Genomic DNA, 25,734 nt, shown 5'->3' with positions numbered 1-25,734 from the left:
ATCCTGAAAATAGATGAGCAGCTTTGGAAGGGTATTGAGTTATTGCAGCTAAATGAAACTCACTATTAGTTGCTTGCATATATTTCTAACATTAAATATCTTATTCTGACTTGTCCTTTTAAAGTTTCCCCTAAGAACAACAGCAACAACTAACAAATCTCATGTATAGATCAATTTTAGTTTTCTAAAACACTTTACTTACAGGAACTTTTGCACAAATAGTATATTCAGTATTTTATGGGTAAAGAAACTGAAGTCATTTCAGTTGTGTCTGACTCACATGACTCCATTTGGATTTTGGTTATTTTTGGCAGAGATACTGAAGTGGTTAGCCATTTCCTTCTCCAGATGAGGAAACTGAGGCAAATAGGGTTAAGTGACTTGCCCAGGATCACACAGCTAGTAAGAATCTGAAACTGGATTTGAACTCAAGTATTACTGATTCCTGGTCTGTGCCAGTCACTGTGCCCCTCACTTTTAACTGAAGTTTAGAGACATCAAGTTACTTGCCTATAATCATGCAGATACACAACTACAAACTCTCTGGGTGCTTTTTCTCCTCTTTCTCAGAATTTTGAGGGATGGGAAAGTGTGTGATTTGTTGTTGTTTATTGGTGCTTTGTCTATCTTTGTATCCTCAGGGTCTGATATGGAATCAGTCACATTTTTAAAAAATATTTATTGCTGGACTGAACTGACCATCAACAAGTCAAGAGGTTCCTAGAACACTGAAGTGTTATTTATTTTTTTTTAGATTTTTTTTTGCAAGGCAGTGGGGTTAAGTGGCTTGCCCAAGGCCACATAGCCAGGTGATTATTAAGTGTCTGAGGCCAGATTTGAACTCAGGTACTCCTGACTCCAGGGCTGGTGCTCTATGCACTGTGCCACCTAGCCGCCCCTGAAGTGTAACTGTATCAAGAATTTGACAACAGGATGTTTAGTTGTCAGTTCTAGTCTTTGTGCTGCCGGTCAGTCAAAAAGAATTTATTAAAGACCTGCTATGGGCCAAAACCTTTGCTATATGTAGGGGATACAGAGAAAGAGAAAAGTCAGTTCTTGTCCTCAAGGGTTCATAGTGTATTAGAGGAGCCTAAAATGAAAACAAATAGGTACAGATTTATATAGTTGCATACAACATAGGTAGATAGATAATAGGAAGTATAGGTAGGTAGGTAGATACATACATACCTAGACAGCAGACACAGACATACAGATATATAACAGAAAGGACAGACAGATACATACATACATACTTGCATGCATAGACAAACACAGACATTTAGCTATATAACAGAAAGGATAGACAGACAGACACTCAGATTGATAGTATATGATACCCACACAGGATAAACTAATAGATTGAGGAGGCCCTTCAACTCTTTCAGAACAAATTTCCTCATTAATGACCTGAGGAATTTGAATGAGAGAATCTAAGGGCTGCTTCAACTCTTAATGTCCCCTTTGTTCCTTCTTTTTTCTTATTCTTAGACTCCTCACTGTCAATGAGACTGGAAGACAAAGAAAATAAGATGAGGTCTGTAACTACAAAAGTATCTAATATAATATTGTGTGCAAAATAATTAAATTTCCATGTAATTGTCTGATCCTTGAATACAATGCTTATCAGCTTCTCTAAAACACTGATTGAAAAACAGTTTTGTGGAATGTCTAGACTTGACTTGTACTTGTATGGATTACAGACCTCAGAGTCAGTCCAGCAATATACTGAAGTAATGCTTTGAAAGAAATTCAAAGGAGTCCTAGAAAAGTTGGAAACCTATTCAGTGGCTCAGGAACTGATTGGAGTTTGCCCACCTAGCTTACTCTCATTTTACTTATAGACTTCACTACTTGGAGCAGGTGAGTGAGTCCCTGTCATATCCTGAAGACTTTCGCCATAGGATCATTCTATTTCTTGTCTATGTACCTACCTATAGGATGTTTTTACACAGCAAAGAGATAGGTTTACAATTATTTGGTCAATTATCTGGCTACTTTGACCATTGTAGATAATTCTTCTGAATAATTCATATACAAAGTAGATTTTCAAGAACAGAATTTTTCTCATCCTTTTCTCATGTGAATAGGAAAGTTTATATTACCTTTGTTTTTGTGGATTCAACTTCTCCATAATAATCCTTTTATGTTCACTGTGAGCTAGTATGGGTTCCCTTAAGAAGTCAGAATTGAGGACAGCAACCAGAGACATCTGTAGCATCTTAAAATTTAGAGTGCTTCATGTGAATTATCTCATATGAATCTCACAACAACCCTGTAGGTAGATGTCACAGAATTTATTATATTAAAGCTTCAATTAATATAATTTTAAAAATTCCATTTCATATCATTTTTGTTACATTTAAGTTTGAATCTATCTCCATCTTTCTCTCTCCGCCCTACTGTACTAAAGGAGACACAAATATTTATTTGTGTACATATACTTGCTTATGTAATCACATAGAATAATAATAATAACCTAACATTCACAATTATTCTTCTAAGAATATTGTTGTTATAATTTATTTGCTTCTCTGTTTTACAGATGAGCAAACTGAGGGTCAGAGAGAATAAATGACTCCTCCATGTACACTAAGTATCAGAGGCAGTATTTAGACTGAAGACTCTCAATTCAGCACTATATACTTTTTTTTTCATGTCAGATTAATGTCATTTCCTTCTCCTTCCTCTTTCCATACTGGTTTCCTAGACTCATAGATCAGTGGTCTGTGGTAGTATACTATACCTGAATTCCCAAAAGGTATTTGACAAAGTCTCTCACAGTATCCTTACAGATGAGATAAAAATCTATGGCCTGAACATTTTATAGTTTAATAAATTCAGAGAAGCTTAAATATTTAGACTCAAAAAGAATGATAAAAACAACCCCCCCCAAAAAAAGTTTATATTGGCTTGGAGGGAGGTCTCCAGTAGTGTGTCTCTATCTTTTGCCTTGTTCTATGAGATTGTTATTAATAACTTGATTGAAGGCATAAAAGGTATGCATAACAAATTTTCAGAAGACACAAGACTGGGAGCTAACATATGAGTTTAAAGAACCAAGATTCTGATGCCCTTGAGCAGGTGGGCTACTGAATCAAATAAGATATGTTAGCCAATTTAATGGGAAGGGATCAGCTAGATGGCACAATGGATACAGCACTAACCTGGAGTCAGAAGGACCTAGTTCAAAGCCAGCTTTAGATACTTCCTATGTGACCCTGCATAAGTCACTTAACCCCAATTGCCTCCAAAAAAAAATAAGATGAAGAAATTAAATGGGAAGAAATGTAAAATCCTAAGATGAGGAGGTAGGATATGACTAGAAAGCATTTTATTTTAAAAGAATTTGAGAGATTTTGTGGGCTTCAGGTTAACCATGAGTCAACCCTGTGATAACAGCAACTGAGAGAACTATTGCAATCTTCAACTGTATTAAGGACAATTTCTAGGATGAGGGAGAAGTAGTACTATTTTAATTGCCTTCATCAGACCACATGTTGAGTATTATGTTAAGTTCTATGTCTCTCATTTTAGAAAGGGCAATAATAAGCTGGAGAGAATACAAAGGAGGCCAAATAGCATAATTTATAAATCATGTCATTTGAGGATTATTTGAAATAACTGGTGATTTCTAGCCTGGAGAAAAGAATATTTAGTTTGAAGGACTAGCATATTGATTTGGGATCAAGCTTCTTGTTTTTCAGTTATAGAAAGCAGAAGAACCAGGAGGAGTAGCTGAAAGTTGCAAAGAGCATAATTAGATTTGCTTGGGGTTTGGAGAGGAGAGATGACTTCCTACTAATGAGACCAGTTCAGAAGCATAGCAAGTTTATCTTGGCTTATGGTAGTGGGTAAAGTCTGGAGGTCTTTGAGGAAAGCTGCAAGATCATTTGTTGGGGAGGAAGATCTTATTTATTTACAGATTGGACTAGATTTTTCTGATGTTTCTTCCATCTCTATTATTCTGAAGGTCTGGTGCAATAATTATTTTAGACTAGATCAAAAATGAGTCTTGACATGTTTTACTTGGTTCTAGAGAGTAGAACTAGTGGAAAAGGTAGAATAGGGAGGTATATTTTAAGGAATAAAGAAATGCTTCTAAACAATTAGAGTTGACTAAAAGTGAATTGATCAACCATAGGAGGTTTTTCAAAAATAGTCTGAATAGGCTATTATTCAAGGGATTTTTGCTGAAATAGCAAATAGATGTGAATTATTTCAAGCTTATTTTCAACTTTCTAATCAATTTAAGAAGTATTTATTAAATACTTACTCAATTAGGTAGGTGCTGAGACCAAAAAGACATAAAGAAAAGTAAAATATATCCTCACAGAAGTTACATTCTACTATGCTTGAGATTCTATGACTGTTTTAAGGAGGAAGTATTTCCATAAGTCTTTGAGATAGCAAGATCCTCTTGCAATTAGTATCCCATATATTGGAACACTGCTTTTGGTGAGATGATGAAGGCAGGATCCAGAGTTATTGGAGCAAACACAAATAAACAATGAACCCTTGTTGTGACATTCATTCAAATGCATTTCAGCCACTTAGAGTTATTTCTCTGAGATAAAAGGTGGAGAGGAAGAGAAAACCTACCTGACCATCTAATTCAATCTTCATATTTTATGGTCAGGTTGGTGGTGCAGTAGATAAATTGCCAGTCCTGGACTCAGGAAAATCTTTCTGAGTTCAAATCTGTCCTCTTAAGTGAGTGACCCTAGGCAAGTCACTCCCCTCTTTTGCCTCAATTTCCTTATCTGTAAAATGAACTGGAAATAGAAATAACAAGCCACTCCAGGATCTTTGGCAAGAAAATACAGGGTCATGAAGAGTCAACATAACCGAAAAACAAATTAAACAACAGTTACATTTTATACGTGAGGAAATTATTGTTTAGAAATATTAAATGACTTGCTGAGGGTCTCACAGGTGGTAAGTTTCAGAGGTAAGATTTGAATCCAATTCTGCAGACCCCAGTAAGTAGGGTATAGAATCCTGCTATACAATCCTGCCTCTCACAAATAAATAGCAATAATGTAAATTATGCTGTGACAAGCACAGACTTGTGGTCTGAACTGAATGCTGGAAAGGATAAAAGGAAGTAGTAATCAATCTCAGGAAAAAGCACAGTATTTTTCAATTACTAATTCAACAGATTCATTCAAGAGTAGAAATATAGTTAATGCACAAATCCATAGCACAAATTTTGAGTTAGAGAACCTGAATTCAAGTTCTGGCTTTGCCACTTATAAGCTCTCTCTAACCAGTATTTAACCTCTTGGGGCCTCAATTTTCTTATCTCTGAAATGGGAACTGTAATAAAGATCTACCCTGTCTATGTATCAACGTTAATCAAAAACATTTATCAAGACCCTACTAGGTATTGAACACTGTGTTAAGAACTAGAGATTCAAAGGAAAGCAAAGTACAATCCTTCCTCTCAAAGAGTTCACAGTTTAATGAAAATGACAATGTGTAACCATCTATGTGCAAAAAATATATAAATATCCATATACATACATAACACAGGTATATATTTTATATAGGCATATATGTATACAAAAACCTATATACACAATATATTCACACATAATATAGATATGCATATAAATTTATTATGTTGTATATACATATAAGATGGGATAAACTGGAACTAAAGGTACTGTTGTCTTGGCAGTTAGAAGCTTGATAATGCTGTGAATATAGTGCGGGAGCTAGAGGTAGGAAAAATTGAATTCAAATCCAGCCTCAGACATTTACAAGCTATGTGATCCTGAGAAATTCACTTAGCCCTCTTTGTCTCAGTTATCCTTATCTGTAAACTGGAGATCATTATAGCACCTACTTCACAAAGTTGTTGGGAGGATAAAATAAGACGAATTTGTAAAATACTTAGCAAAGTGCATAGACATTTAATAAATACTTATCCCCTTCCCTTCTCCACTTCTGTGAGAATCCAATGAAACATATCTAAAAAGCTATGTACACTGCTAAATTCTCCAAAGCCAGGTGCTATTATTTTAGTGATGTTTATTCTTGTGGGCACATGTTGTTGCATAATCATTTCAGCATTCCTCTCCTCAAGTTTATCATTTGTGGGCTAATTGCATTATATAACCTAATAAAGAAGTAAAGCAATAGACAGCAATGTCTTAATTTCTTTGCCCACCCAAGAATCCCATGCACTTTTAATTTTTGACTCCCTCATATCTTCAGGTCTTAGAAGTCAAAGATTTCTCTTCCCTTCTGCTTCCTTCCAGGGAAAACTTGAAAAGGGCTATGTCTCATTTTCTCCCCTCTTTTGAAAAGTTTTATTCAATAGTCTTCAAATGCTATGTTTATGAGGAAAGATTTTAGACATTTAGATACTAATCAATGAGTGAAATAAAGGGAGGTTATTCTCTATTAAGAAAAAGCAATGCTCTATAGATTCTACTTTAGTAAGACTGATAATATATGGATATAGCATGGGTGAAAAGGAAATTTCCATTAATAGACTGATTATACTTAGAATGTTGGTACAGAAATGGAAAAGGAATAATGCCATAGTGATCTCACCTTCTGTTTACTTTTGCCATGTGTTCAATGTCACATATTTTAAAATATCAAATACGTGATGTTGCTCTTATAAATGACATTTGTTGCTTTCCTTCTCATTTTTGTTGTTTTAAAGTGACAATTTTTTAAAATAAGAAGAGGATTGTAGGATTTAGAGCTGAAAGGGATCTAAGAGGCCAGTCAGTCCAACCATACTTTTATAAAGGAGAAAGATGAGGGCCTGAGAGGTTAAGTTCCTTGCCATCAGAGGTCCTAAAGGTCACATTTAGTGGAACTAGGACTCAAATTTACACCTCCTTGGCTTCAAATCCAATGTTCTTTCAATCACACGAATCCAATTCAATTCATCAATGACTTTTTAAGCACATACAAATATTTAAGACACTATAATAGGGATGCAGATAACAAAACAGAGACAATATTTTTCACCCAAGGATTTTTTATGGTCTATTTTAAGAAAGGGAAACATAAAAATGGATAAGTTACCTTGGAAAAGTAAAATGAAGAAAGGGGGAGGGGAACATTAGAAGCATTTCATTTGACTTCAGAGAATAAAACTGGGAATATTTGCTGAAAATTGAAGGAAGATGTAGTTCTTTTCAAAATAAAAAAAATGCTTCCTGACAATTAGAGTTGTCCAAAGAAGTAAAATGGGTAGCTACTGGAATTTGCTATGTATTTTAAAGCATAATCCTTATGGGATTCCTCTTAAAATAACAATTGGACTTAAAGCATTCTTAGGTTCCTTCCAGGACCCAATTAAATACATGACTTTATTAAGCTAATGCCAAGAGGGGATGAGTAAAGGCTTCCTTTTGAGGCTGGCATTATCACTAACCTAAAAGACTTCCAGGTCCATAAGGAACCTGAAATGAAAGAGCCTAATACACCAATGGTTAGTATGGTTTCTAGAGACTTTTGAGCAGGGTTAGGGTTAAAGAAAAGGGGAGGGTTAAATTCCTTCTATGGCACCAATATGATGCTGATAACTAAACCAGGAAGAATCAAAATAGAAAAAGAAAATTGTAATCTAACTTCCCTAATGAAAATTAAAAATTTTTTAAATAAAATATTATCAAAGCAATCACAGCAAGTTATCACTAGAATAATACACTGTGATCAAGTAGGATTTCTATCAGGAATGCAAGGTTGGTTCCATATTAAGAAAACTATCACTATAATTGACTATATCAATAATAAAACTGAAAGAAATCATATGATTACTGTAATAGTTGCTGAAATAGATTTTGACAAAATATAGCACCAATTTCTATTTTAAACATTAGTGAGGGCAGCTAGGTGGTGCAGTGAATAAAGCACCCACCCTGGAGTCAGGAGTACCTGGGTTCAAATCCAGTCTTAGACACTTTATAATTACCTAGCTGTGTGGCCTTGGGCAAGCCATTTAACCCCATTTGCCTTGCCAAAATCTAAAAAAAAAATTAGTGAGCATAGAATGAATGGAGTCTTCCTTAAAACTATATATAGTATCTTTTTATAACCATCAAGAAGCATTATATGCACTGGGGATAAGCATAGGGAATAAGATCTGGGGTGTAACAAGGATGCCCATGATCACCATTATTATTCAATATTGTATTAGAAATTCTAGCTTTATGGGGCAGCTAGGTGGCACAGTGAATAGAGTGGGAGGACCTGAGTTCAAATTTATCCTCAGATACTTAATAGTTGCCTAGCTGTATGAAATTTCACAAGTCATTTAACCCAAATGCCTTGCCAAAAACAAAAAAGAAAGAAATGCTAGCTTTAGCAATTAGAGAAGAAATAGAAATTGAAGAAATTAGAATTGGTAATGAACTCTCACTTTTTTGTAGATATGATGCAATACTTAAAGAACCCTAGAAAAATCCATCTTAAAAAAACTGCTTGAACAATAACTTTAACAGGTACAGAATATAAAATAAAAGCACATAAACATCAGCATTTCTATATATTACTAACAAGACATAGCAGCAAGGGATGGAAAGAGAAATTTCATTTAAAGTAACTGTAGACAACATAAACTACTTTGGAGTCTACCTGCCAAGGTAAATTCAAACTATTTGAAAACAATTATAAAATACTTTGCACATGAATGAAATCTGATGTAATAATTGTGCCTATGTCAGTTGTTCATTGGTAGGCCAAGCTAATATAATAAAAATGACAATTCTACCTAAATCAAATTACTTATTCAGTGTTATACCGAACAAATTTCCCCAAAATTACTATATTGAGCTAGGAAAAATAAAAACAATTCATATGGAGGAACAAAAGTTCAGGGATATTAAGTGAATTAATGAAAAAATGCAAATGAAGGCACCTAACCATACAAGATCTAAAATTATATTATAAAGCATCACTCATCAAAACTGGTACTAAGAAACAGAGTAGCGGAGCAGTGGAATAGACTAGGTCTAATAGAAACAGTAGTTAATGACTATAGTTAATGACATAAAAGGTGATGTCATAAGCTAATTAGGAGAACAAAGAATAGTTTATTTGTCATATTTCTAGAAATGGAATCTGGTAATGAGAAAAGAAGAGATTAAGAACATTGTAAAATGCAAAGTGGTTAAGATTGATTAAATAATATTGAAAAGTTTTTACACAAATAAAACCAATACAACCAAGATTAAATGGATATCTTTAAGTTGGAAACAAATCTTACAACTAATGTTTCTGACAAAGGACTCATTTCTTAAATATATAGATAACTAAGTCAAATTTATAAAACTACAGGTCATTCGCCAATTGATAAATGGCAAAATGATAGGAAAAGGCAATCCTAAGATGAAGAAATTAAATCTACAGTCATATGAAAAATGCTCTAAATTGATTAGAGAAATGAAAATTCAAACAACTCTGTGGTATCATCTCACACCCATGAGACTGGCCTATGTCAATAAAAAGGAAGGTGATCAATGTAGGAATGCATATGGGAAAACTGGAATACTAATGTAGTTGGTAGAGTTGTGAACTAATCTAATCTTTCTGGAGAGCAATTTGGAATTATGTCCAAATGGTATTAAAACTGTGCTTATCCTTTGATCCAGATATATCACTATTAGATCTGTATATCAGAGATTACAAAAAATGATGGAAAAACCCACATGTACAAAAATATTTAAAACAATTCTTTTTCATAATGGCAGTGAATTGGAAGTTGATCAATAGGGGAATGGAGCTAATTTTTTTTACTAGGGATGATAGGAAAGGCTATGCTACTCAATGTGTAAACAAAAAGTGAATTCATCTAATCTCATAATTATCAATTATGGTGGACTTGTTCATCAATTCAGGAGCACAATAATCAAAGAAATTCTCAAGGACTTATGATAGAAAATACCATTCATATCCAGGGAAGGATTTGTGAAATGGAAATGAAGTCCAAAGCTTACTACCTTTGATTTTTAAAAGTTATCTTAGGTATTATTTTTTTTTCTCTCTAACTTTGTTTTCCATTTTGATGTGATTCTTCTTTCACAACATGATTAATATGAACACATGTATAGCCTATATGAACTTCCTTTCCATCAGAGGGAGAAGGGAGGAAAGGAAAGGAGGGAGAAAACTCAAAACCTTGCAAAAAATGATTTTTGAAAATTAACATTGCATGTTGTTGGGAAAATAAATAAATAAATAAATAAGTAAATGAGTAAATAAATAATTAAATGAGTGGATGGATGAATAAATAAATAAATAAATATGGGCTGGGAGGGGAGTATCTGTAGATAAAATAATACAGGATGTTTAGAAAATCCCAAATAAGATCTTGAATCTGTGGTTTCTGTTAAAGGTTGTCCTTGAACTGATCAAGGTTGTTTCTGTGGTTTCTGACAGCTGCAGGCATCTACAAATTTGACTAGAATTCACTCAGAAGATGATGATATCTCAAGCAGCTGTGAATCTCTGATTGGCTGGTTCTTTTATAACCCCATAGTCTTGCTTCTTTGTGAAAAAGAAGGGAACTTATAATATATGGTATAGACATTATAGAGCCTATATTCACATATTTTAAGAGGAAAAGTTAGGAGGGAGATGTTATAAAGATGTTGTCAGTCATAGGATTATAGACTTAGAACTGTAAATGATCTTAGATAACCTTGTCCAAGTTCATCTTTTCACAAGTTTTTTTGAGATCACACAGGTAAGAAATGGTAGAGATTAAATTCAGACGTAGATCTTTTGACTCCAAATTTATCAATCTTTCTAGTGGTCATATTGATTCTAGACTCTACACACATTCTAGGGAAAGGAGAATATTTCTGGTATCTTTTCCTTCTCTTCTTTTCAGGAAATGTTGGCAAAGAGCAAAGAGTGGAGCACAATGAAGGCACCCAGCTTGAAGAACTACAGGGTAAGATTCAAGATCCATGAGTGGATGCTTCCTTACTGCTTGGCAACCTTTACTAGACTCCACAGCAGTGATTTCCAAACTCTGTTGGTGGTAACCTGACCTCCTGCTTAGTCACATGATAAGGGGATGGATATTTTGCTTAAAGGAGCTAATTTTTAACTAGGGTTGATAGGAAAGTCTATACCACTGAATGTGTAAACAAAAAGCGAATTCATCTAATCACATAATTATTAAATAAATTAGTGTGGTCCCTTCAGCTACCAGGATAGTGAGTCATTAATGATTTGTTAACAACCTATTTGTTATACATCATGCTAGGGCACAGTGGGATACAGAGAAAGGCAAAAGGCAGCCCCTGCCCTCAAGGAACTTACATGAAGGAGAAAAGATAAAAACAATTATGTGCCAACAGGGTTCCAATAGGAAATAATCAATAGAGGAAAGGCACTAGAATAAGAGGTCTAATTAAGGCTTCCTATTGAAGGTGGAATTTTATCTGGGACATAAGTGACAATTGTCCTGATACCTCAGGCAAGGTATCTATGCAAAGAAGCAGATTTCTGGATATTTTCAAGATGATGTGCTTGGATTTTGTCTCATAAATCATGGGAAAGAACGTGCCAGCTAGCTAGTCACCGGTGAGTCACTTTACTGAGTCACCTAGCAGTACTGTACCACAAGAGCCAAAGAAAGATGACAGCACCAACCACTTCATTAATTTGCTATTTTCCTGCTAATGGTTTTCTGAGAAGTGGACACCAGGCACAGAAAGCATGATTTTTGGATAGTCTCATATAACTTGTAAGTCACAGAGACAGGGCATAAACCTCAGTCTAGGACTTTATCTCTACTGCCAAATTATAGAGAAACAAAATGAAACCCATTTCTTTAAGGTTTGGAAAAGCCTTTTATCATCATCATCGTAAAAAATAGCAAATAATAGGATTTATGTAACTCTTAAAGATTTACACCACACTTTACAATTATTATCTCATGTTATCTTTAAAAAATCCTGGAAGGTAGGTGCTATCATCATCCTCATTTTACAGATAAGGAAACTGAGGCAAATGGAGATTCATTAACTAAGTGAATTAAGTCTATATTTGAACTTAGATCTTCTTAGTTCTAGTTCCAAAATATGTGTAATTGAAATATTATTAGCATCAAATCAAATCAAGTCTATATTTACTAAGCACTATCTCTGTGCCACTCTTGGGGGAGCAGACAAATTGCCAAGAAACTATCACCATTTTATAGAAGAGGAAATTCATTCTCAAAAAGAAACAATGATATGACCAAGCTCACATAGCTAAGAAATGGAAGAGCAAAGATTTGAACCAAGGTTGTTTTTTTTATTCTAATTTTTTAATTCTAATCTTATTATATACTTAGCAGATATTGATGGATCTGGAAGGAAATGAATAGGTTATATATGGAAAGATTGCTAGATTTGAAGTCAAAAGACCTAGATCCCAATACAGGTCTTTCACAAATCTCTTTTTTAGGTGTTTTTTGCAAGGCAAATGGGGTTAAGTGTCTTGCCCAAGGCCACACAGCTAGGTAATTATTAAGTGTCTGAGACCTGATTTGAACCGATGTACTCCTGACTCCAGAGCTGGTGGTTTATCCACTGCGCCACCTAGCCGCCCCTCTTTCACAAATCTATCACAAGACTTTAGGCAAATCATTCAACCAATTAGAGCTTCAGGTTCCTATCTATAAAATTAGAGAGTTAGATTAGATGACTCCAGCCCTATTTCAGTCTGAAATCCATAATTTTGTAGCTTCAGATCTTATTTGATAACTGAAACAACATGCCTCAAAGTTGGGAAGAGATTTGTCCAAGTTTTTTCAACTTGTTGTGGAGGCAAAAGTTAAATCCCAGTCACCTGGTTCTTAGGGCTATGTTCTTTTTATATGAGATCAATTAGAGTATATATATATATATATATATATATATATATATATATATATACATATACATATATACATATACATATACATATATATATATATACATATACATATTTACACTATCCAGATTCTAGAAGGTAGTTTTCAAGGAAGATCTAAAAGAATAATATTTAAATATTTAAATAGTTGTAATATGATATTCCAGATGGGTGGGAAAGTATTGTATATTTGTATACATTACTTAATACAGAGAAAATAAAAATTAGTAACATGCAGCAAATTATTTCTAACAATGGAATTAGTTTAATCAAACATTACCTTTCTCCAGTATACAAAAAATGTCTTCTCTCATCCTGTGTATGTATTCATTTGTTTATTCAATCATTCATTCCTTCATTCAATAAGCATTTATTAAGCAATCACTACCTGATAGGAGCTAAGTATACAAAGACAAAAGATAGCATCTTCCCTCCAACTTTTATTCCATAGAGAAATGAGATGGAGGTGGGAAAGGGGTAACATGTACACAGATAAGTAAATATAATATTTTATGAAATTTTAGGGTTTAAGGGATCAAGATAGGAAGTGATATCTATTACAAGTCTTAAAAGAACCTAGGCATTCTTCAAGGTGTAGGTGAGGAGGCAATGGATTTCATACTGCAAAGGTCTAGAGTGTCATAGAAAGGGAACAAGGCTCAGGCTGGTTTGGCTAGAACAGTAAAAGAGAGTGATGTGCAGTTATTCTGCACTAACTCTGGCCAGAGTTAGATTATGAAGAGCTTTCCAGTTAATCAGAAGGATTTATTAATCCCAGAGACAAGAGAGGGAATTACTGAAACTTCTTGAGGCAAATTTTGTACCAAATTTTACTGACTCCAAGTGCAGTGAACAAACCACCAAATGAATGCATGGATGGATGAATATATAAAGGGAAATGGTACTTTATTTAACTCATCTGACCTTCACAACCTTGGGTTTCTCACATCTGTTCAATTCATACCACACTATCTTTATCTATTGCCTTTTAATCCCTAACCTAACTATTACATCTGATGTGTTTACATGTAAGAACATACAATAAAGGAAATCTATAGCTAGGTTTTGGTGGGAGAGAAGAAACAGTCATAAATTACTTGGAAGAAAAATAAAATGTTGAGAAGACTTCTTTGAGTGAAGTTTAGATTGTTATAATAGCAAGTGACATAGTGTTCCCAAGTTTACACTCATCATGAGAGTCCTGTGATTAGATTATGAAAATATTTTTATCCTCATCCTTATATGTCTTTTGTAGGTGAGAAAAAAGGTCAAAGAAAATTATAAGATTTACTCAGTCACACATAACTTGGAAAGTGGCAGTGATGATTTGAACAAAAATCCTCTAATCTAAATAGTGTTCTTTCCCACTATATCATCTTGTATCTGTTATAATATATAAGACAAGGTATTTTTAATCAATTAGATACTATCACTTCATTTAACAAACATTGAATTTTATCATTCCTGGTAGTATATGATAGAGAAGATTGTTGTTGTTCATTTGTTTAAGTTGTGTCCAACTCTTCATGATCCAATTTGGAAGTTTCTTGTCAAAGATATGAGTGGATTACAATGTCTTCCAGCTCATTTTATAGATGAGTAAACTGAGACAAACAGGAAGAAATGAATTACCCAGAGTCACATGGCTAGTAAGTATCTGAGGCCAGATTTGAACTCAGAAAGCTGTATCTTCCTAATTGCACTTTAGCCACTGTGCCATTTAGCTTTCTGACTATATATAGAAGGTATCAATTGATTTAACAATATCAATTTATTAAATCTAAAAGAAGATCATTGGGTTTGGGGGAGGATTGTAGCCAATGATCATCTTGTGACTCATGGTTTGGCAAAATTTTGGAAAGGTCTTTTCAGATTAAATTCTCATTTCATTAGACTCAGAAATCTCACCCCTTCAGTTCATCTAGAGATGTCCAAGCCCAGTAATATACATCCAAGCTACCTAAACTAAAAGAGATAATGAATTATAAAATAGGATAATAATTAATCAGTTTAAAATTAGAATTTTCTCATGCCTTTGCATGGGCTTGCTGTACCATAGATAACAAGTCTACTCAGGAAACCAAATTTTATAAGGGAAGATTGGTTGATGATCAGAGAACCAGTATATATTTTAAGTGATTTTTGTTTTCGTAAGGCAATGAAGTTAAGTGACTTTTCCAAGGTCACACAGCTAAGCTAGGTAATTATTAAGTGTCTGAAGCCAGATTGAACTCAGGTCCTCCTGACTCCAAAGCTGGTACTCTATCTACTGCCCCACCTAGCTCTACCTAGTTCCTCCTTCTAAGTGATATTTTATTTTATTATTTGTTTTTTGCAAGGCAATGGGGTTAAGTGATTTGCCCAAGGCCACACAGCTAGGTAATTATTAAGTGTCTGAGACTGGATTTGAACCCAGGTACTCCTGACTCCAGGGCCAGTGTTCTATCCACTGCACCACCTAGCTGCCCTTAAGTGATATTTTAAACAAACTACTGAAAGATAATGGATTTCTTTTTTTTTAATTTCTTTTTTATTTTCATTTTGTACAAATGGTTTTTTACATTAATAAAATATTCTTGTTTACAAGTAAACAAAATACCACTCCCCCCATGAATATAGATAGACTTGCTTGGGCGAAAAAAGTAAAGGGGAGAGAAAAAAAATTAGAATTAAAAAAACTAATAGTAATAATTGTAGGTATGGCCAGATGGCACAATGGACGAAGCACCAGTCCTGGAGCCACGAGCTCCCGAGTCCACATCCAGCCTCGTAACCCAACAATCACCCAGCCATGTGACATGCAAGCTACCAGATCCCCACTGCCCTGCAAAAACCAAAAAGAAGAAGAAAAAAAGAAGACCCAAAATAAAATAAAATAGTAATAATAATAGGGGTGGCTGGGTGGCAGACAGAGCATTGGCCCTTGAGCCAGGAGCACCTGGGTCCAAATCCGGCCCCAGACACCCAAAGATCACCCTTCTATGTGGCCCCAGGCGGGCCATCCAGCCCCACTTGCCCTGCACCCTCCCCCAAATAATAATAACAAAAAATGTGCTTCAGTCTTTGTTCCAACACCAACAACTCTGTCACAGGTGGATCACATCCCCCCTTCCATATCATTGCAATAGCTCATTGTAATAAAAAAAATCTTATTATGTGAAATATCTTGGACTATTCCCCCTCTCTTTTTTCTTTCTCCCATACCATTTCCCTTTTTTTCTGTTGACTCCATTTTTACACCATATTTTATCTTCTAATTCAGCTTTCTCCTGTGCTTCAACTATAAAAGCTCTCTCTACCTGCTCTATTAACTGAGAAGGTTCATATGAGTATTATCAGTGTCATTTTTCTATGCAGGAATGCATGCAGTTCATCCTCATTAAGTCCCTCATATTCCCCCCCTCTCCTCCAATCTCCATGCTTCACCTGAGTCCTGTATCTGAAGATCAAACCTTCTGTTCAGCTCTGGCCATTCCAAAAGGAACATTTGAAATTCCCCTGGTTCATTGAAAGTCCATCTTTTTCCCTGGAAGAGGACATTCAGCCTTGCTGGGTAGTTCATTCTTGGCTGCATTCTAAGCTCTTTTGCCTTCCGGTATATTGTATTCCAAGCCCTATGAGCTTCCAATGTAGTTGCTGCTAAGTCCTGTGTGATCCTGACTGCAGCTCCACGATATTTGAACTGTGTCCTTCTGGCTGCTTATAATATTTTCTCTTTGACTTGGGAGTTCTGGAACTTGGCTATAATATTCCTAGGGGTTGGTTTTTTGGGATCTTTCTCTGGGGGATCGGTGGATTCTCTCCATTTCTATTTTGCCCTCTGCTTCTAGAATATCAGGGCAATTTTCCTGTAGTAATTCTTTGAAAATGATGTCAAGGCTCTTTACCTGATCATGACTTTCAGGTATTCCAATAATTTTTAAATTATCTTTCCTAAGTCTGTTTTCCATATCAGTTGTTTTTTCAATGAGATATTTCACATTTTCTTCTAATTTTTCATTTTTTTTGAAGTATTGATTCCTGATTTCTGGTAAATTCATCAATCTCCCTGAATTCTATTCTTTGTCTAAAGGATTTGTTCTCAGAGAGTTTTCTTGTCTCTTTTTCCATCTGGCCAATTTTGCTTTTTAAAGCATTCTTCTCCTCAATAACTTTTTGAACTGTTTTATCCATTTGACCTAAGCTTGTTTTTAGCATGCTATTTTCTTCAGCATTTTTTTGGATTTCCTTGACTAAGCTGCCGACTTCATTTTCATGTTTTTCCTACATCTCTCTCCTTTCTTTTCCCAGTTTTTCTTCCAACTCCCTCATTTGGTTTTCAAAAGTCTTTTTTGAGCTCTGTCATATCCTGAGCCCAATTTCTGTTTTTCTTGGAGTCTTTAGATACAGGAGTTTGTGCTTCCTCATCTTCAGACTGAGTATTTTGATCCTTCTTGGGCTCATTTGCAAAATATTTCTCAATAATCTTCCTCTTATTTCTCTCATTTTCCCAGCCTGGGCCTGGTTTTGGGGTGCTTCCTGAGCTTTTGGGACACTCCCACAAGGGTGTCAGTGTGTGAGGCTCTGTCCTCCCTCCTGGTCTGTGAATGACCATAAGCTCCCCCCTCTGCCACGGGGCCAAGGTGGGGGGGGCTGTTGTTCTATGGGGGGTACTAGACTGGGATCAGGATCTGAATGTGGTCAGAGCCCCAGAGTCCTGTTCCAGGGGCAGAGGACAGAACTCAGCAGTCTCTGTCTCTTCACTCCTCTACCTAGGTTCAATGGGCTCATGCCCTGGGGGCTCCTGCTTACTGGCTCTGCCTGCTTCTGTTTCCAGGTCTGAGCAGCGAAAGACCAAGCTGCTGGCTGTATGCCCTGAGGGCTGGGCTCCAAGTGCTAGCTCTGTCAGAGGTCCCCCACTGTTCCCCCACTTTGTGCCTGGTGCTCCCCGGGGTGCAGCTCAGGAGACTCCCCCGCTGCTGTGAGCCTCGGCTCCCAGCTCCCTGGGGCTGCCTCCGGGAGGCTGAAGTTCTTTCTCTCTGGTGGGTCACCCCTCCGGAGGGCCGCCCCTCTGACCCTGGGGAGCAGAGCCTTTCTGCTCTTTTCCAGGTTACCCTGAATAGGAGAACTGCCTCACTGTGTCCCTTTGTGGGTTCTATGTCTTCAAATTTTAGAGTCCTTAGCTTATGAGTTTTATCAGAGAGCTCCTAAGACTCAATCCCTTCTTGTCGCCATCTTTGCTAATAGATTTCTATTCTCTAATCTAGAGATATCATCTCTTAGAATAAGGCTACAGCTGCCTGATGTACTATCTTTTTGTTGCTTCTTATTACCTTCAATTTTAGAAGGTAAAACCCTTCTCTGACCTTGTCTTTAAATTCCAGGGAATCTTATTTGAAAGTTTGTATTTGTCTATATGTGTGCCAACCCAGGGCAAAGTAAATTTATACTTCAAAACTATCAGTTCTTCAGATTGTGAACTTTGGATATTATTTCCCTATCATAGAACTTTTTTTCACTTCTCTAATGTACTTTCTATGAATTATTATTTATTATGCCTATTTGTACCTGTGTATTTTTTACACTTGTTGACTTTGAAATAATAAAAATCCATATGTATATAAAATCATCAGGTTCACATAGCAATTTACATAATTTATCTCCATTTAAAACTTACAAAACCTCTGTGAAGTAGAGATTTCAGGTTTTCTTATCCCCATTTTACAAAAGAGGAAACTGAGACAAAAAGATTAAGTGGTCATAACGCTAGTGACACATTCAGGTTTAGAAATCGGGGATTTGTCTCCTGATTCCCAACTTTCAGAGTTAGTCCATTAGACCATAAGTTTTTATGATCTGATCTGAGTTCCCCAATGATTTCTGAGAGCCTTTCAGCAGAACCATGAGGTCAAAAGTATTTTCATAATAATATTAACTGTGTTGATATCTAATAGAGTGAATGTTGACATGTAAATCCCATATTAAAAAAGAATTTGGGGAAGGTTCTCAATAATTTTAAAGATTTTAATGGGGGTACAAAGACCAAAAAGAAAATTACTGCCATAGATCATGTTTGCTCTATGAGGCAGGTGATTGTTTAAACTCCATGAGGACATAATAGATAAATTATTCAACCCAACAAGTATTTAATAACCATTTTGTTGAATAAATCAATGTTTAAATGAAAGGTAGGTTGCATTCTGCTGGTGTCACCTTCAAGAAGGTGCTTCAGAAGCATAATCCTCAAGGACCAGACCACCATAAAACATCAAAGGAAACTTTTGATTAATATTATTATTCCTAATAGTAACTCTTCTGAGTCATGCTATTTCCAACAGTAGTTTTCTGCATTCCAAGATGACATTACTTTGCTAAAAAGCCCTTACACAAAAATCAAAGAATAAAGTTATTTTTCTCAGGAACTCCTCACAAGTATTGCATTGGTCCCAAAAGTTAAAAAAAATTCTGAGTTTACTCCTATCATGCCAAAAGATGTCTTCTAAGAAAATGTCATTTGCTAAGTAATTTCTCCTGTGTCAGGCATTTATCTAAAAGAGAAAGACCTAATTAAAAGTAATTTGTAAGCTAGGTGTGCTGATTAAGTGTTAATTGTGCTCTGGAATATAACGGTATTACCCCAGTTCTCAGTATCTCTTTTAAGTAAATTCACATTTTATTGTTTTGGCAGCTGCATTCTATGCTTCAGAAACACACTGAGAGAAGCAGCAGTTATGTAGCAGTATGACTAATAGATCATGTGAGAAGTGGCTTTTTGTCCTCAAGACATTTGGGATCTGAATAATTTTTTTTCAAAAGGAAAACCAAATTCTATTCAGAATGTGACAAATATTCAGGAGCTGGGGAAGGGAAGAAAAAGGTCCTGTTTGGGTGACTGCTATTATATCAAAGCCTTTGGAGGGGCAGCTTAATGTGGGGAAACAAGTACTGAACTGTGAGTCAGAAGACCTGGGTCCAATTCCCAGCTCCTCTCTATATTAAAACTTAGGAAAGTCTATCAGCTGTTATGGATGACCTCGAAAGCTCCTTCTACCTTAAATATACTGTAACTTCATGATTTTTCCAAGAATTATAAGAAATGGCCTTGGCAAGCAACCGATGTCTTTGGTCTTGACTTTCCCTTTAAATTCATTTTCTCTGGATCCTAGATCAGATTGTAAGCACACAGACTGAGAATATTTTAGATCAATAACAGAAACTGTCCATATCTTGAAATGCTGTAGCTTATGATAAATTCCTTATCAATTTTGAAAAAAAAATCATGTACTCCTACATTCTCTGGCAATCTCTGCAAACTTCCTGCTCCCTGCCTCCTCCACCTCCTATTTCTTTCTTTTATTTTAAAAGCATCAACTAGAAAGTCACTTTTTCAAATTAATCTCTCTTTTTCTCTCATTATTGCTTTCTCTTTCCTTTCCTCTCTTCTCCTCTCCTCTTTTTCCTTCCTCCCCTTTCCCCCCCTTTTACTCTTCTCTCTCTCTCTCTCTCTCTCTCTCTCTCTCTCTCTCTCTTCCTTCCCCTACCCAACATATACAGAGAATAAAATGGAGACAATTACTTTTTTCTGTGACTTGGAACCATCACTAACTCTAGATGGGATTTTAGAATTAAACAAAAGAGAATGCTGGGATTGGAAGGAACCCTAGAATATAGACATTGAATGTTATACCTTCAAAGAACCTCAAAAAAAGTAGAATATTTGCTGACAGCTTGAAATCACTTTAGACCAAAGTTTCTTTACCTGGGGTCTGTGTATCTTTAGATATATTTCATGGATTCTATGAACTTGAATAGGGAAAATAAACATTTTTATTTCAATATAATTACTTTCTTTGCAATCCTATGTTTTTCATTTTATAAAATTAAAAACATAATTCTGAGAAGAGGTTCATAAGTTTCTCCAGACTGCTATGACACCATTAAAAACTAAGAACTTTGGATTTAGAATAAAAATAGAGATATGAATTGGATTTTTTTTTGCATGGGAAATTTACAGTTAAGGGAACTTACTCTACCATTGCAAATCAGCAGTTTCTGTTGCATTTTATAGTCTTCATGATTTACTTAGAGCAATGAAGAGTAACTAAGTGGCCAAATCTCACCTGCTAGTATGTGTCAAAAGTGGAATTTGGCCCCAAAGACAGTTCTGCATCCATGGGCTGCTTTTCATAGAATCTAGAAATTAATTAAATTCAATTAGGCAATTATATGGTTATTAAATGTCAAAGTGGAAAAGGAATTTAGGATATAAATCAAAATGAGATACAAGGAACATTAGAACCCAGGCAATTTGCCATAGTGGCAAGTCATTAGACCTAGATTTAAGGGAGAACTGGATTCACCTGACTGTGATTGACTACAGGCAAGTCACTTCATTTCCATAAGTTTCAATTGATATCTCATCTATAAAATGGAGATAAGTTAGTATACCATCCTTCCTAAATATACCTCATACTCATTGTTTCTTAAACATCTTTCTAACATGGCTTTCCAGGATTGTAACTAGTTTAGAGGAAATATGCATTTATCTAAGCACTTTATTGGGCACCCCTGCCTCAATCTAATGCCATGAAGATAAATTTTGCTATATAAAAGTCATTACCTATATCCCAACTCTTTTTTAAGAAGACAGAACCTCCTTTTCAATAAGGCATCCATCGCTTTTCCCATCCCTGGGATCATTTTAGACATCATTCTTCCTTCCCTTCTCCCCAAATGTCATTCAAATATCAGCCAACATGTTGCTTCTTTCTTGATTGTTCTTCCCTCTAATAGAATTTGCATGCATTTGACATAGCCTGGTCTAAACTTCAATAGCCAGAGATTCTCCTCTGTCACCCTGGCAACAGCTCCAAGAGACTTGCTTGTCAGCATCCTCTGGAATTGGTTTGCTGAGACAAAACTCTTGTTGTAGTTCTCCTTGTCATACTTACATCTCAGTGTGTTTGTAAGGATCATGTGATAGAATGTATATAAATCACTTTGTAAACTTTAATGCTTTCTGTGAATGGTACCATGACAATATATGTATCATTATTATTAATATCTTTATCACTGATAGAGCTAGATGGATGTAGCAGCAGGGAGACAGGAAGACCTGAGTACAAATCCTGTCTCACCTTAGGCAAGTCATTAACCTTTGTCGCAATTTTATCATCTGTAAAATAAAGATACTAATAGTACCTGCTTCCAGGGTTGTTGTGAGGACATGAGATAATGTTTGAAAAGCATTTTGCAACCTGTAAAGCATTATATATGTGTGTGTGTTCATATATATAGTATTAGTTTTTTGTTCTTACCGTTATTATCATTATTATACAGGAAAGGTTTTTAGAGCACAGATCGTTGAACAAGAACTGTAGGAGGTTTGGTAATGTTAAACAAGGAATATGAAAGTAGCAAGGAGATTTAGCAAAGAGTCTATTAGAGGGAAATGAATTTTATAAGTTATCTGTTTCAGATCCATTTTGCAGAGGAGAAAACTAAGGTCCAGTTGGGGAAGCAAATTACCCCATGATATAGAATTCCTAAAAAAAAGAGTCTGTCATCATTTTTAAAGGATTTATTGAAGTCTCAGTTTGATCTCTAATATATGCAGTCTATAGCGAGTAGTGATGTCTGAAATGAGAGAGCAGGGCTCATTTGCTAGTGGCTTCTGCATATTTAAAATAAAAATGAGTTTTCACTTCAATGTTGGTTTTGAAATAAATCTTTTTTCCCAGAGTTTAGCAAAGGACGGTGTCTTTACTCTTCAGGGTTAGTGGCTTGTTCCTTAGATTGTCAGGTTTTTGCATAACTCTATGAAAACCTCAGCTATCAATAAATTATAAGGACTTGGTAGCTGCTCAGCTTCATTAAAGGTGGGCTGGCAAAGACAATTGATGGATTAGTCCTAAGGATTTACAGTGAAAGTACACTCTTCATGGTCTCTGTCTCAATTGATGAAAATATAACTAGGGTTACTAGCCATTAGGCCATTCCTCCTTTTTGTGTGAATCCTTTATAATCATAATACAGTATTATTATTTTTTAGGTCTAAAGGTCAAATGTAAATTGGTATATTTTTTACTGAGCAGCAGTATTTTTATATAGGGAGAAAGAAGCAATTAAGCAAACAAACTTTATTAAATGCTTCCTGTGATAATAAACTCTTTACAAATATTATCTCATTTGATCCTTTTAATAACCCCAAGAGATATTCCCATTTTACAAGTTAAGGCACCTAAGACTAATAGAAATGAAGTGACTTAAGCAGAATTACTCAGTTGGTAAATGCCTGAGTTTGGATTTGAACTCAGGTTTTCCTGAATCCAAGTCCAACACTCTCTTCATAGCATCACTTTGCTGCCTTAAATGTAGTGGAAATAGCACAGAAGTACAATCATAGTTCCAGCTTTAGGTATTCTCATTATCTGCTTTTAAAAAAGGAACTGAAGCTCTCTGGCCCAATCAGTTTCTTTTTCATTAAAATAATGAACTTGATCTAGTCATTATCCCTTTTGCTGTTTTTGTTTTAAAAAAAAAACCTCCTGAAGCAGTCTGATTAAAATTCTCAAATAAAGAAATGCTAAATTTCAGCTAGAGATGAAGAAAAGGAAAGATGAAATTTCTCCTATTCCTCATTTATGGACCCCCTGGAATCTATTAACAGAGTTTGCAGTAGTGGGATTGAGGTCTATATACTAGATCTCTAAGATACCTTCTAGAACCAAGAGTATAATCCTATGACCTGTTTTAGCTCTCCAGTGTATATTTGGGCAACCCTATCATAGCATTCTGAGCATATGAACTCTACCTCACCAAGTTTACTGGAGATCAAAGTGAGATCATGTACAAAAGTGACTATAAAGGACTATATAAATATGAGCTATTATTATTGTGCATGACATTATTTTAATTAAGTAGCTATGCTTAATATTCAGCTCTCAAGTTGCTATATTTGATTCTTGAGCTCAGTGACTAATGTGGGGGTATCTTTCAACTTCAGGTGTTGGGAAGAATATGTAGGCAATAATGACTTAATTATAGCCTTTATTTTTCAATGTTTCCTCTCACAGAAACCCCCCTGAGTCCACTCAAGCCACCTCACTCGGCCAGCACCCCAGGGATGGCCATGTCTTCACCCCATCGTCGAAGAGATTCAGACAGATATTGTCAGCTCTGTGCAGCTTGGTTCAATAACCCTCTGATGGCCCAGCAGCATTATGAAGGCAAAAAACACAAAAAGAATGCTGCCCGGGTGGATTTGTTAGAACAACTAGGGAAGACGCTGGATCTGGGGGAGTTGAGAGGTAAGGTGGATGACTTACTCAAAAGCAGAAGGTGTGGGCCCTAAGACAATGGAAACCCTCTAGTTTTAATGCATTCTATACTGCTTCTTCTCCACCCTCAGGCTGTGTGTACAAAATACTAGGGTCATAGACAACAGGTATATTTGGTCAGAAATGATCACTGACAACCCTGTGTTATCTCATGTGTCCCTCACAACAGCCCTCTGAGGTAGGTACTGAAAGATTTTGATCCCCATTTTACAGATGAAGTAAATAAGGTTCATAGTGGTTCAGTGACTTCTTAATGGGCATATTGACTCATGTCTATGACTGGATTTCAACTAAAGTATTCCTGATCCTATTCCATGGTTTTATCCATTCATCTCCCCACACTGCCAGACTATGGGGTCTTAACTGAGACCTATAACTTTGTTCTTTTTTAATATTAGAAGACTGTATAAGATATATATGTATAATAATAATTGTAACCAATTATAGTATAGTGCTTACTGGTGCCAGACAATGCAAATATTGCAATATTTTTGCAAATATTCTCTCATTTGGTCCTCCCTCACCACCATGTAAGGTAGGTTCTACTATTATACCAATTTTACAGATGAGGAAATTGAGGCAAGTAGAGGTCAAATGATTTGCCCAGGATAGTACTGAGGCTACATTTGAACTCATGTCTTCCTGATTTCAGACCCAGAACTCTATTTATTTTATCACCTAGCTGTGTTATCATATGTGTATACAGATGTATGCATATATGTACATATGAACATTCATATTTGTTGTATGTATACATACCTAATCAATTAGATATACTGGAATAGACATTGAAGCAAATAATGTAGATACACACATACACACACACACATATACATATACAGACATATTCTTTTCTTTGTAATACTGTGGATTTTATTTTGTACATTTAAAAACATTATTTTGAGGAAGTGTCTGTAGACTGATTCAGACGGCAAAAGAGTCCACACCACAAAAAGGTTAAGAATCCATGCTCTAGAGGGATACTGAGATGTCAAGAGATTAGTATCTTAAAATAAGCAGTAGCTGCTCTCTTTTCCCTTTTAATGTATAAAAATGACTCCCATGGTATATTTTCATAAATGTTGTGTTATTGTGAAAAGGGCATTCATTTTGAAGTATTGGTCTTGAGTCCTCATTCTGTCACTGAATGACCTTCACCAAGATGCTTAATCTTTCTGGGCTGCAGGTTCCTTCCTCCTTCATAAAATGAGGGGTTCAGATCAGGTGGCTCCTAATTGTACATTATATGCCTATCAAAGGCATTTAAACCGATATTTGCTTTCTGGTAGGCCATTTCTTTGACATATCTTGTGATAAAAAAATAACCATTTTAAGATATTATATTATTATATATCCCTCTTAGCTAAAGGAAAACATAGGGCTTAATTTTTCAGAACAATAAATGATTCCTCTGCAAGTGCCTTAGGAAACCTGCTATTATTGCTTTTTCTTGGAGGACTGTCTTCACAGTAGAGCTAGTCCAACATAGTGTAAGAGCTTCTCATAGCTGAAGGCCAAGCTGCACCTCACTCTTCCTAGGAAT

At 35.5% G+C, this 25,734-nt stretch overlaps 1 protein-coding gene and 1 long non-coding RNA gene across 5 annotated transcripts in view; one reads left to right on the top strand and one right to left on the bottom strand.

The window, feature by feature from the left end:
- LOC141504179 (uncharacterized) overlaps positions 1-25,734 on the bottom strand; it is a 452,895-nt gene that overhangs the window by 7,309 nt on the left and 419,852 nt on the right. The gene's annotated exons all lie outside the window — the stretch shown is intronic.
- The window catches only part of ZMAT4 (zinc finger matrin-type 4), a 218,418-nt gene that overhangs the window by 23,384 nt on the left and 169,300 nt on the right, over positions 1-25,734 (top strand). For both annotated transcript variants that reach the window (XM_074208992.1, XM_074208991.1), the window contains exons 2-3: positions 10,859-10,921; positions 23,928-24,161. In XM_074208992.1, coding sequence (XP_074065093.1) covers positions 10,859-10,921; positions 23,928-24,161 — 297 coding nt within the window. The remainder of the gene's footprint in view (positions 1-10,858; positions 10,922-23,927; positions 24,162-25,734) is intronic.

Source organism: Macrotis lagotis, chromosome 1 (assembly GCF_037893015.1).
Source record: "Macrotis lagotis isolate mMagLag1 chromosome 1, bilby.v1.9.chrom.fasta, whole genome shotgun sequence".
Classification (NCBI taxonomy): Eukaryota; Metazoa; Chordata; class Mammalia; order Peramelemorphia; family Peramelidae; genus Macrotis; species Macrotis lagotis.
This window is presented reverse-complemented; position numbering and strand designations above follow the sequence as displayed.